The sequence below is a fragment of the Heptranchias perlo genome, chromosome 14 (assembly GCF_035084215.1).
Source record: "Heptranchias perlo isolate sHepPer1 chromosome 14, sHepPer1.hap1, whole genome shotgun sequence".
NCBI lineage: Eukaryota > Metazoa > Chordata > Chondrichthyes > Hexanchiformes > Hexanchidae > Heptranchias > Heptranchias perlo.
In genome coordinates, this window is record NC_090338.1 from 53716909 (window position 1) to 53729843 (window position 12935).

The following is a 12935-nucleotide window of genomic DNA, read 5'->3' on the forward strand; positions in this document are numbered from 1 at the left end:
AAAAAAGTCAGGACTTTGCAACAACAACAATAACTTACATCACAAGCATTGGTAAACCAGAATCCTCTGTGCAGGATGGAAATCATCCTGCAGAATTAATAATTGCAATGCAATCACTGTTTATCAAGTGATAATTAAATATCGAGCAACATATATTTTAAATTTTTTAAAATTATAAACACATTTTTATAAAAAGTCTCTAGTACTCTGATCATTGTAATAGAACAGAAGAACTGTTACTTTGCTGTGCCCTTTTGCCTGCCCGTACCTCTTGCCGATCCCAGCCCTTCACAAGAGCATATCACGAGAATTTCATCATTTGGTTCTAGTGCTTTGAAAGCAAACTCCAAGAGCAGAAGGATTGATAGATGTTGGTCTGGTATACATTGAGGAGCAGCATCAGATAGCTCTAATATTTGTACCATTCAACACAAAACATGACTTTGGCTCGTTATGGATCTGGGTTTTAGAACAAATTCTAAATTCTTAAATAATCATTGTAAAAGAACAGAAAAAGAAAGTAACGGTCTAACAAATTCTAGATTCCTTACTGTCAGCACAAGGTAGCGGCATAAGACTGGAACACTCTAAGGACCTACACAATATTCAGAACAGCTGAGGGAGAAAATGGAAAGCAACTAAAATTTGTTAACAATTATAAGCACAACATTAGCTTACCCCAAAGTATCTACTATTGGGTACAGTGATTGATCCAACAGGTTCTATGATGCAATAGGGAACTTTGAACTAACAAAAGTGCCCCAGTCATGCCTTGTGAACGAAGCAAAATAAAGAGTTTGCATTCATAAAGCGCCTTTCATGACCTCAGGATGTCCCAAACCACTTCACAGCCACGGAAGTACTTTTGAAGTGTAGCCACTATTGTAACGTGGAGAAATGTTACAACAGTGACTACTTAGTGCTTTCATAATCTCTTGATCTCCAGTTTCAATACAGAACCTTTAGGTTCATGACTATAGCATTATAAATTGTACAGGGAAATAAAACAATGTTTTCTTTTCAGGTAACAGAGGAAAACCAGGAATAACAGGAAAACCTGGTGTGAAGGGAATACGGGGAGCTATTGGCAAGGCAGGTCCCCGAGGACCAAGGGGTATTAGAGGAGATCAAGGTAATTCAGGAACTAATGGACCAAAAGGTGCCAACGGAGTCAATGGCGAGCCTGGTTTGCCTGGAGTCTGCAAATGTGGCCTAAATACAGCAAGATCTGCCTTCTCTGTAGCCATCACCCACAGCTACCCAAAAGAACGTATGCCCATCAAATTTGACAAAGTCCTTTTAAATGAAGGAGGACACTATAATGTTTCCAGTGGCAAATTTATGTGTGGTGTTCCTGGCATTTACTACTTTTCCTATGATATTACCCTGGCAAATAAGCACCTTGCTATTGGGCTGGTGCACAATGGGCAATATCGCATAAAGACTTTCGATGCCAACACTGGGAACTATGATGTAGCCTCCGGTTCTACTATTATGTATCTGAAACGTGAAGATGAAGTGTGGCTGCAGATATTCTACTCTGAACAGAATGGCCTGGTTTATGATCCGCACTGGACCGACAGCTTATTCACTGGCTTTATGGTTTACGTTGATCAGGACTATCTGAATGAAATTGAAGAAGAACAAGTTTTCTAGAAAATCCAAGATCAGTATCCTGTACCTTATGATTCTAAGACTTACGTTTTCAAAGATGCTGCAACAGAATCTGGTCAACCATTTTTAAAATATCCTAATCTGGATTTTACAGTCAGTGATATTAATGCTTAACCTAACAAGATAATACCTCCATTAAAATAGCAGACAGAAGAATATCACAGGGAACCAGTAAGTTTTTTTTAAAATTCGTTCTCCAGGTGTGGACGACACTGACAGGGCTACATTTATTGCGCACCCTTGTTGCCCTGAGAAGGTGACAGTGGGCCTTCATCTTAGCGATTGTTTTTAAAGCTGACTGGCTTGCTAAGCCACTTTGGAAGGCATTAAGAGACAGTCGTGTAATGTGTACTAGAGTCACTTGTAAGCCACACCAGGTAGGGGCTTCACCTGAAGAACATGAGTGAACCAGTTAGGTTTTTACAAACAGTCCGGCAGCTTTCATGTAATTATTTCTGGTGTTAACATTTCGAATAATTGCCAACCTGAATTAATCTTATTCCAACAATAATAGTGTTTTGTGGATGCAATGACCAATTTATAGTTGTAGTGCTATGGAAGATAAATGCATCCTGTTGATTTGGCCACTGTGTGTCTTGATTGTCATAGCTATGTTGTCTTGCATGTAATAAGTTCAATGACAAACACAAGCCCCAACTTTAAATCCTGTACCTGACAAAACTGAGGCAAGCTGGGGGGAGGGGGGGTTAAAATAGGGGCAGAGTGTTAATTGTATCCATGTGATTTATATCAATTAGTGTTAATTGTATTCAGGTGGTGGGTATCAATTGGGGACTCTACTGTATCCATTTATAGGAGGGAGTTTACTTTGGGGGGTGGATGATGTGCGATGTTGATCTCTGTGAATAAAGGCTTGGAAGCAACTGAAGACCAGGCTCTAGTATTCTATCCTTCACCACCTGGCTATCCAATTTATAACACAGAGTACTCAACACTCTGTCGGTGCTGTGTTCCTGATGACCACCATTTTAACTCCTGGGTTACGGAAGACATTGGAGGGGTTTGACGCAGGCCAGCAAGGCCTCATAAATATGTGAAAGTCAGAGTCCTATGATGCAATTCGTATCCTGAGGTGATTTTAACCCTGGCTCACGCTGAGTGCCAGAAGGACCAGAGAAACCAGGCAGTGAGCAAAAGCAGGGCCAGAAGAGGTCCAGGAAGGTAAGTTGTTAAACAAAAACATTTTTAATGGTTTCCTTGTGGGCCAGGAGGAGGAGGAGTGTTTCTTCGAGCCCCACAAGTAAACCTTGGGCATCCCTGCCCTGAGTTTCTCGCCCCTTTCCTCAACTGCGATTGTCTCTTGACCATCCCTTAACCACTTAACTTAACTCTGGGACCATTACCTCGGCTCCCTGCCGGCGGTCTCCTGTTGCCTGAAATCCTGCTCCCGCCTGCCGGCCACCTCGCGATTCCCACCGGGTTTGGGTAGGAGTCTGAGCTCAGACATGGAAATTGACCCCGAGAGTTAAAATCTCTCCGGGTCCCATACGGTGCTGTACTGATGGCTCGCCAAGGAGCCAACACCCAGCACTCACACCCAGAGATAATATCGGGGCTACAGTATCGGTATCAAAGGTAATCTTTTAACAGCTGAATTCAAGGTTTGAAGTTCCTGTTTGGACAAACACACCGGAAATATCCTCTTATGTTCAAAATAGTGCGATGGGATATATAACTGTAACACAATTTTCACAAACTGAACAACAGCCCCATGCAGCACAGGACATGATAGATGAATTCATGTTTGGTAAGTTCCTTTTTAACATCCAAAAATCCCAAAATTGACACTGTACCAGTCACAGAGATTTCTTTTACAAATTTCTAACTGCTTTCTACTTCTGTAACAATCTTAACTTCACATTGTTATAAAATCTACTATGGCTTTATTACAGTTTATTAAAATTAAATATGACATGAGGGAAGCAGGTCATTTACTTGATGTGGTGCTGCGTTCGTTTGTGTATATTCTAGAACCAGGAAATTGTTACATGGGAGAAGGTTATGTTGTCATTCTTATGTCTATAATTGGACATCTTTAGACTGCAGATGGTATCTGTCTATATAACCTGATAAAAGGTTTCATATTGTTGTCCAAGGATTTAAACATACTGAAACTTGAAATAAAGAACATGAACTGTTCACGATGACTTTCATTTGAATGAGAGCATCTGTTTGAGCAAAATATTAAATAATACTGTAGGTAGAACAGACTCATTCCTTATAATGTAAGGAAGCAGAGAATAGTGAACACTACAGCGTTAAAGGTGTAGTCCACAGATTTTAACAGTGTAATCTTCCTTTGCCTCATTTAATGCATCATCATTTCAAGGGCTTCGTCAGTAAACTTGGGCTTTATCACCGCCCACTCTCACTCCAATCCCGGGCTTCATCACCTCCCACTCTCCCTCTACTCTCGGGCTTTATCACCTCCCACTCTCCCTCCACTCTCGGGCGTTATCACCTCCCGCTCTCGCTCCACTCTCGGGCGTTATCACCTCCCGCTCTCGCTCCACTCTCGGGCTTTATCACCTCCCGCTCTCGCTCCACTCTCGGGCTTTATCACCTCCCACTCTCCCTCTACTCTCGGGCTTTATCACCTCCCGCTCTCGCTCCACTCTCGGGCTTTATCACCTCCCGCTCTCCCTCTACTCTCGGGCTTTATCACCTCCCGCTCTCGCTCCAATCCCGGGCTTTATCACCTCCCACTCTCACTCCAATCCCGGGCTTTATCACCTCCCGCTCTCGCTCCAATCCCGGGCTTTATCACCTCCCACTCTCGCTCTACTCTCGGGCTTTATCACCTCCAGCTCTCGCTCCAATCCCGGGCTTTATCACCTCCCGCTCTCGCTCCAATCCCGGGCTTTATCACCTCCCGCTCTCGCTCCAATCCCGGGCTTTATCACCTCCCACTCTCGCTCCACTCTCGGGCTTTATCACCTCCCACTCTCACTCCAATCCCGGGCTTTATCACCTCCCGCTCTCGCTCCAATCCCGGGCTTTATCACCTCCCACTCTCCCTCTACTCTCGGGCTTTATCACCTCCCACTCTCACTCCAATCCCGGGCTTTATCACCTCCCACTCTCGCTCCAATCCCGGGCTTTATCACCTCCCACTCTCACTCTACTCTCGGGCTTTATCACCTCCCACTCTCACTCCAATCCTGGGCTTTATCACCTCCCACTCTCGTTCTACTCTCGGGCTTTATCACCTCCCACTCTCGCTCCAATCCTGGGCTTTATCACCTCCCACTCTCACTCTACTCTCGGGCTTTATCACCTCCCGCTCTCGCTCCAATCCCGGGCTTTATCACCTCCCGCTCTCCCTCTAATCTCGGGCTTTATCACCTCCCACTCTCGCTCCACTCTCGGGCTTTATCACCTCCCACTCTCGCTCCACTCTCGGGCTTTATCACCTCCCACTCTCCCTCTACTCTCGGGCTTTATCACCTCCCGCTCTCGCTCCAATCCCGGGCTTTATCACCTCCCACTCTCCCTCTACTCTTGGGCTTTATCACCTCCCACTCTCCCTCTACTCTCGGGCTTTATCACCTCCCACTCTCACTCCACTCTCGGGCTTTATCACCTCCCGCTCTCACTCTACTCTCGGGCTTTATCACCTCCCGCTCTCACTCTACTCTCGGGCTTTATCACCTCCCACTCTCCCTCCACTCTCGGGCTTTATCACCTCCCGCTCTCACTCTACTCTCGGGCTTTATCACCTCCCGCTCTCACTCCACTCTCGGGCTTTATCACCTCCCGCTCTCACTCTACTCTCGGGCTTTATCACCTCCCGCTCTCACTCCACTCTCGGGCTTTATCACCTCCCGCTCTCACTCCACTCTCGGGCTTTATCACCTCCCGCTCTCACTCCACTCTCGGGCTTTATCACCTCCCGCTCTCACTCTACTCTCGGGCTTTATCACCTCCCACTCTCACTCCACTCTCGGGCTTTATCACCTCCCGCTCTGACTCTACTCTCGGGCTTTATCACCTCCCGCTCTCACTCTACTCTCGGGCTTTATCACCTCCCACTCTCACTCCACTCTCGGGCTTTATCACCTCCCGCTCTCACTCTACTCTCGGGCTTTATCACCTCCCGCTCTCACTCTACTCTCGGGCTTTATCACCTCCCGCTCTCCCTCTACTCTCGGGCTTTATCACCTCCCGCTCTCACTCTACTCTCGGGCTTTATCACCTCCCGCTCTCACTCTACTCTCGGGCTTTATCACCTCCCACTCTCCCTCTACTCTCGGGCTTTATCACCTCCCGCTCTCCCTCTACTCTCGGGCTTTATCACCTCTCACTCTCGCTCTACTCTCGGGCTTTATCACCTCCCGCTCTCACTCTACTCTCGGGCTTTATCACCTCCCACTCTCACTCCACTCTCGGGCTTTATCACCTCCCGCTCTCACTCTACTCTCGGGCTTTATCACCTCCCACTCTCACTCCACTCTCGGGCTTTATCACCTCCCGCTCTCACTCTACTCTCGGGCTTTATCACCTCCCGCTCTCCCTCTACTCTCGGGCTTTATCACCTCCCACTCTCACTCCACTCTCGGGCTTTATCACCTCCCGCTCTCCCTCTACTCTCGGGCTTTATCACCTCCCACTCTCACTCCACTCTCGGGCTTTATCACCTCCCGCTCTCACTCCACTCTCGGGCTTTATCACCTCCCGCTCTCACTCCACTCTCGGGCTTTATCACCTCCCACTCTCACTCTACTCTCGGGCTTTATCACCTCCCACTCTCACTCTACTCTCGGGCTTTATCACCTCCCGCTCTCACTCTACTCTCGGGCTTTATCACCTCCCACTCTCGCTCCACTCTCGGGCTTCATCACCTCCCACTCTCCCTCCACTCTCGGGCTTTATCACCTCCCACTCTCGTTCTACTCTCGGGCTTTATCACCTCCCACTCTCCCTCCACTCTCGGGCTTTATCACCTCCCACTCTCACTCTACTCTCGGGCTTTATCACCTCCCACTCTCACTCCACTCTCGGGCTTTATCACCTCCCACTCTCCCTCTACTCTCGGGCTTTATCACCTCCCGCTCTCACTCTACTCTCGGGCTTTATCACCTCCCACTCTCGCTCCACTCTCGGGCTTCATCACCTCCCACTCTCCCACTACTCTCGGGCTTTATCACCTCCCACTCTCACTCTACTCTCGGGCTTTATCACCTCCCACTCTCCCTCTACTCTCGGGCTTTATCACCTCCCGCTCCCACTCTACTCTCGGGCTTTATCACCTCCCACTCTCCCTCCACTCTCGGGCTTTATCACCTCCCACTCTCGCTCCAATCCCGGGCTTTATCACCTCCCACTCTCCCTCCACTCTCGGGCTTTATCACATCCCACTCTCGCTCTACTCTCGGGCTTTATCACCTCCCACTCTCGCTCTACTCTCGGGCTTTATCACCTCCCACTCTCGCTCTACTCTCGGGCTTGATCACCTCCCGCTCTCCCTCTACTCTCGGGCTTGATCACCTCCCGCTCTCCCTCTACTCTCGGGCTTTATCACCTCCCGCTCTCCCTCTACTCTCGGGCTTTATCACCTCCCACTCTCGCTCCACTCTCGGGCTTTATCACCTCCCACTCTCCCTCCACTCTCGGGCTTTATCACCTCCCACTCTCCCTCTACTCTCGGGCTTCATCACCTCCCACTCTCGCTCCACTCTCGGGCTTTATCACCTCCCACTCTCCCTCTACTCTCGGGCTTCATCACCTCCCACTCTCGCTCCACTCTCGGGCTTTATCACCTCCCACTCTCCCTCTACTCTCGGGCTTTATCACCTCCCACTCTCCCTCTACTCTCGGGCTTTATCACCTCCCACTCTCCCTCTACTCTCGGGCTTTATCACCTCCCACTCTCGCTCCAATCTCGGGCTTCATCACCTCCCACTCTCGCTCCAATCTCGGGCTTTATCACCTCCCACTCTCGCTCCAATCTCGGGCTTTATCACCTCCCACTCTCCCTCTACTCTCGGGCTTTATCACCTCCCACTCTCCCTCTACTCTCGGGCTTTATCACCTCCCACTCTCCCTCTACTCTCGGGCTTTATCACCTCCCACTCTCCCTCTACTCTCGGGCTTTATCACCTCCCACTCTCACTCTACTCTCGGGCTTTATCACCTCCCACTCTCACTCTACTCTCGGGCTTTATCACCTCCCACTCTCCCTCTACTCTCGGGCTTTATCACCTCCCACTCTCACTCCACTCTCGGGCTTTATCACCTCCCACTCTCCCTCTACTCTCGGGCTTTATCACCTCCCACTCTCGCTCCAATCTCGGGCTTTATCACCTCCCACTCTCGTTCTACTCTCGGGCTTTATCACCTCCCACTCTCCCTCTACTCTCGGGCTTTATCACCTCCCACTCTCCCTCTACTCTCGGGCTTTATCACCTCCCGCTCTCACTCCACTCTCGGGCTTTATCACCTCCCACTCTCCCTCTACTCTCGGGCTTTATCACCTCCCACTCTCCCTCTACTCTCGGGCTTTATCACCTCCCGCTCTCACTCCACTCTCGGGCTTTATCACCTCCCACTCTCCCTCTACTCTCGGGCTTTATCACCTCCCACTCTCCCTCTACTCTCGGGCTTTATCACCTCCCACTCTCACTCCACTCTCGGGCTTTATCACCTCCCACTCTCGCTCCACTCTCGGGCTTTATCACCTCCCACTCTCGCTCCACTCTCGGGCTTTATCACCTCCCACTCTCGCTCCACTCTCGGGCTTTATCACCTCCCACTCTCCCTCTACTCTCGGGCTTTATCACCTCCCACTCTCCCTCTACTCTCGGGCTTTATCACCTCCCACTCTCCCTCTACTCTCGGGCTTTATCACCTCCCACTCTCCCTCTACTCTCGGGCTTTATCACCTCCCGCTCTCGCTCTACTCTCGGGCTTTCTGCTGCCATTTAACACCTCCCGCTCTAAAGACAGCGATGCACTGTTCCTGCCCCAGGAGGAATGGCTACCCTCTGGTGCCAAATTAGGATCAGTTTTGTGCTGTGGTCCAGTACACTTTGGAATGGCGATGAAATTATCCAAACACCTTTTTGTAAGCCCCTATCAGCACTACAGAAGTAGTGACGTTCATCCAATCAGCTAGGGCTGGTTTGAATCCACGTCCCAAGGGTGAAATGACAGCATGCCTATCCACTATATCACCCAAACTATCTTAGTCACTATAAAACTGAGTTAAAAATTAAAACCCCGCGTTGGCTAAATATACTGTCCGGTGTGGTACTAATCCATAAAGAGGTTCTAGCTGTTCTGAGTTTGCTGTTCTTAGGTAGGCTGCAATAGGGGTGCACCAGTTGGCCTTGGTCCCAGGGACTAGGAACAGGAAAACGCAGCCAAAGTTCCTTCTCCTGATTGTCATTCAGTGACTCCTGGTGGAAATTACAGGGCCTAGGAATTGGACTGCGCCCGAATTCAGGCGCAATCCGGGTGAAGTGCCGATGCAGGTGCCGAAAGAGGCGGGCGACAGGGGCCATGGGAAATTAGTCTGCTGGCCTCATTCGCACAGTACCCGCAAGCTGCGGGCTCCAGTCACGGCCCCAGAGGCAGTTCACTGGTCACGGGGTGGAGCGAGATTAGCCGGCTGGTGGTGGGGGTGGTGTTGAGGTAATCGGGAGGGGGGTAAGCGTGGGTTGGCAACTGGCATTGACTTGCAGTTTTCTCCTGGTTTTATATTTGGGTAAGTATGAAATTTTGTACTTACCTTTTTGGCGGCAGCCTCTAGCGGTCCCTTTAAAAACCACTAGTTTGGATGCCGTGTGCCCGAGAAAACTGACTTTAGCACGAACGGCACATGATGCAGTCAGTCACGATCCAATTTGGCAAAGGGGCCTAAAACAGGCGTTAAGCCCCCGATTTGCATAGGCAAAAGACCTAATGCCTGGTACAGGCGGGCGCCCTGGACCACTACAGAGCACCCTAACCAATATGGTGTGCGGTGCTCTTCCGGCATGGAATGATGACATGTCGATCTTGGCGTTGATGCCTTCTGAGATCAAATACTCTGACAATATTCATGAGTCAGGCTCATACGTAAAGAATAACCACATGGGCAAAGTGCCAGAGGGCTGCTGATACCCATGGAAATGCACCACAGCAAAAGTCAACACTTTCAGAAGATGGGAAAAAATTGGAGGCACAAAATAAAACTAAACTAAAAGATATCACTAAAACTGATCATTTGGTCATTTTCTCATTGCTGTTTGCGGGAGCTTGCTGTGCGTAAAATTGGGTGACGTGGTTTCTACATTACAACAGTGACTGCACTTCAAAAGTACTTCACTGGCTGTAGAGCGTTTAGGGCCATCTTGAGGGCATGGAAGGCACTATATAAATGCAAGTTCAACCTTTTAAAAATCCTGCACTGTGGACGTTTGCACTATAGTCTCAAGAAGCCAGTATTGGAGTGGATAGTTCAGAGCGGTTTTTGTCTCATTCTTCCAGGAACCAGTGTTTCCAGATCATGGTTAGACTTTTCCTGTGCTCAGTGATTCTTATTTCTGACCTTTTGTTGGTTTTCCTGTTTATTTTCCTTTTATATTTATACGAATGAGAACATACTAGGACAGATATGGAAACAATTAAGCAAAGATATTTGACCCATGTGTTGTGTATACAGGACAACCACCAAGGAAATACATGTGGAAAGAAAGCATAATATTATTCAAGACATACATTTTTAATATGAAAGGCATTTTAAACATATGTTGCTTTTCTCTCTTTCTGTTTATCTCTCTTGGCTATGACTCTTTTTTTTGTCTTTGCTGGAATGCCTTTTATTTCTTTTTAAAGTTCTTGTTAAATTTGTAGCCTCCAGATAGAGCTGAGAACACTGCAGAAATGAGAGTGAAAACATTCTACTCCTTGACATAGGCTTGTTAGTTGTGATGCCAACAGAATCTGTGACCAAGCCATGAAGTAATAACTGTATTGGATCTAAACGCAAATCTCACCCTCCTCCGCGGCCATTTTGCCTAAAGTTTATCACGCTACCAAAAGGATCATTAATGGTCAAAGCAGTACCAGGAGATTTCTCCAGGGGGCACCAATCCCAGCAAAATAGCTACTTAGCTCCATGCTGTTCTTTCAGTCAACGTTGTACATGTTGTAGAGTTGAAATCTCTCATAAAATTTAGACTATCCTAGTAATATTTTACAATTAAGACTCATTTTAATTTACCATAATGAGAGATCCCTTTTACATTGTTGAAGGGCAGGAGGATACTTTAGTGATTGTCTCTGGCATTCGGGTGCACTAGAAAAGCCGAACAGGATGATCAACATATTGCAGAGAATGAACATCGTTGTTGCTCATTAATGTGTTCTTAATATTTTAGCCATGTATTTACATAAACAAATTCAATATTTAAAATAATAAAAATTCAATCGCACCTTTGAATGTAAGAAAGATAAAATTTACCAGGAGACAGAGCCTCCCTCTGTAATAGGTTGGGCAGTGGGGTACCACTGGGGTATGTCAATAGCTGAATAGAAAAGGAAGGGCCCAGGTTAGATCCATGATTTGTGTTAAATTAACTTTTCACAGCTTCTGGACATTACGGTTGGACTCAGTAGGGGTGAAATTCACCTTGGGCTGTAGCGCAAAACTGACTAGAACGAATCGGCAACCATTAAACGGAAAAGAAAACCGGGAGGAGTGTAAAACAGGCTGTCAATTCCCTTTGGCCCACTTCGCACAACCCCCAAGGATGAATTTCACCCCAGTGTACCTGCTCCTGACTGTATTCCAATAAGCCTCCCCCCGCTCCTGCAAGAAATATGCATGTGTAGACCACTGGGTGAGGACAGGAGTGGACTTGGTTGTAATGACTCAGATACATCACTGACAGTATTCAGAGTCATGCTTGAAGAATGGCCTCTAGGTTAGTGAACTAGAGGATTGTTTCCTACTGAACTGGGCTCCAGCCTTCAGCTATCAGCTTTAGGAGACGAGGGGTAATGCAGTGAAGCTAAAAAGAAAAAGTTTGCACTGGGACCTCATAAATCATAAGATAGTACAGGGGAAAAAGCTATTACATACAGAAAGGTCATTCTTTGGCACAAACACTTTTCTACTTAATTGGCTTTTTCTATTTATTTTTCTACTTAGCCAAGGTAACATTAGGCATTCTTGTATTTTGTTAGGAATGATGAGTTCAATAAAAGCTTAAATAAGTGACAATTGCATTTTATGTATTTTTTCCCCTTCAGCTTTTCAGGCTTCATGCACTACATCCCATTCCTGTGCAATGGAGGGTGAACAGATAGCTTGCTCTGACACCTGTAAAAGGAGCCCAAGGTGTGATCTGCTGTTACTCACCCTTCTTCCATTCAGCAAAACAGTTAGGCCCGATTTTAACTCAGGGTGTGAATCGGGTGGGCGGGTATCGGCGGGAGGCCTGGGCAATTTTAACTCCCGAGCCTCATTTCCATTTGACTGATGGGCAGTCCTCCCAATCATGTTGGGAATCAGGCAGCCTGTCCACCTGCCACACATCATTTCCAGCATGACTCCTGAAGCCTATTTAAAGCGGGGATGCGCCTCTTAAAGCGAGGTTGCATCCGCGGCTTAAATTTATCATTGAACAATACCTTAGCTGCTGAAATGAGTAGCCTTTCTGATGCCTCCATGGAGGTCTTAATGGATGAAGTCAGGGCACGGAGGAAAGCACTCTTCCCCAGGGCCCTCACTATCAAGCAGGCCTGGACAGAGGTGGCTGACAGGATCAGTGCCTCCAGTATCACACCCAGGTCCTGGCTACAGTGTAAGAAGAGGTTCAATTACCTCACAAGAGCAGCAAGGGTGAGTACAGCTGTTCACCTCTCCACATCTCTCAACTACACTTGACAACACTCCTGTCATTTCCCCGCCCCCCACCACACTCAACAATTCCATGCCCTCCACCACATCCTTCAGCATAAAAATCACAACGGTACTTCTTTTCCTTTTTTCACCACACGCTAACACAACTCTCTTCTCACATCCTACCACTTGCACAACCATCAGCTCCTCCCAGCTCTCCTTCCTCACTGCACATTCCACACATTTGGCTTTCTATTCATCAACTCCCAATCCTCATTCCATCTCGTGTCTTCTCCAGCTCTCAGCACATACTCGACTTGCCTGAACCTCACACATCTCCTTTGCAAAAGACACTCACTAACCCTCACCTTATTCTACAGGATAAGACTGTGTATAATGCCAGGGAGAGGAC

General features: G+C 47.8%; 1 protein-coding gene across 2 annotated transcripts in view; it reads left to right on the forward strand.

The window, feature by feature from the left end:
* c1qtnf2 (C1q and TNF related 2) overlaps positions 1 to 2563 on the forward strand; it is a 29367-nt gene extending 26804 nt beyond the window's left edge. For both annotated transcript variants that reach the window (XM_067995857.1, XM_067995858.1), the window contains one exon: positions 1025 to 2563. In XM_067995857.1, the coding sequence (XP_067851958.1) occupies positions 1025 to 1656 (632 nt within the window). In that variant the 3' untranslated portion in view covers positions 1657 to 2563. The remainder of the gene's footprint in view (positions 1 to 1024) is intronic.
* Positions 2564 to 12935: the final 10372 nt, after the last annotated feature.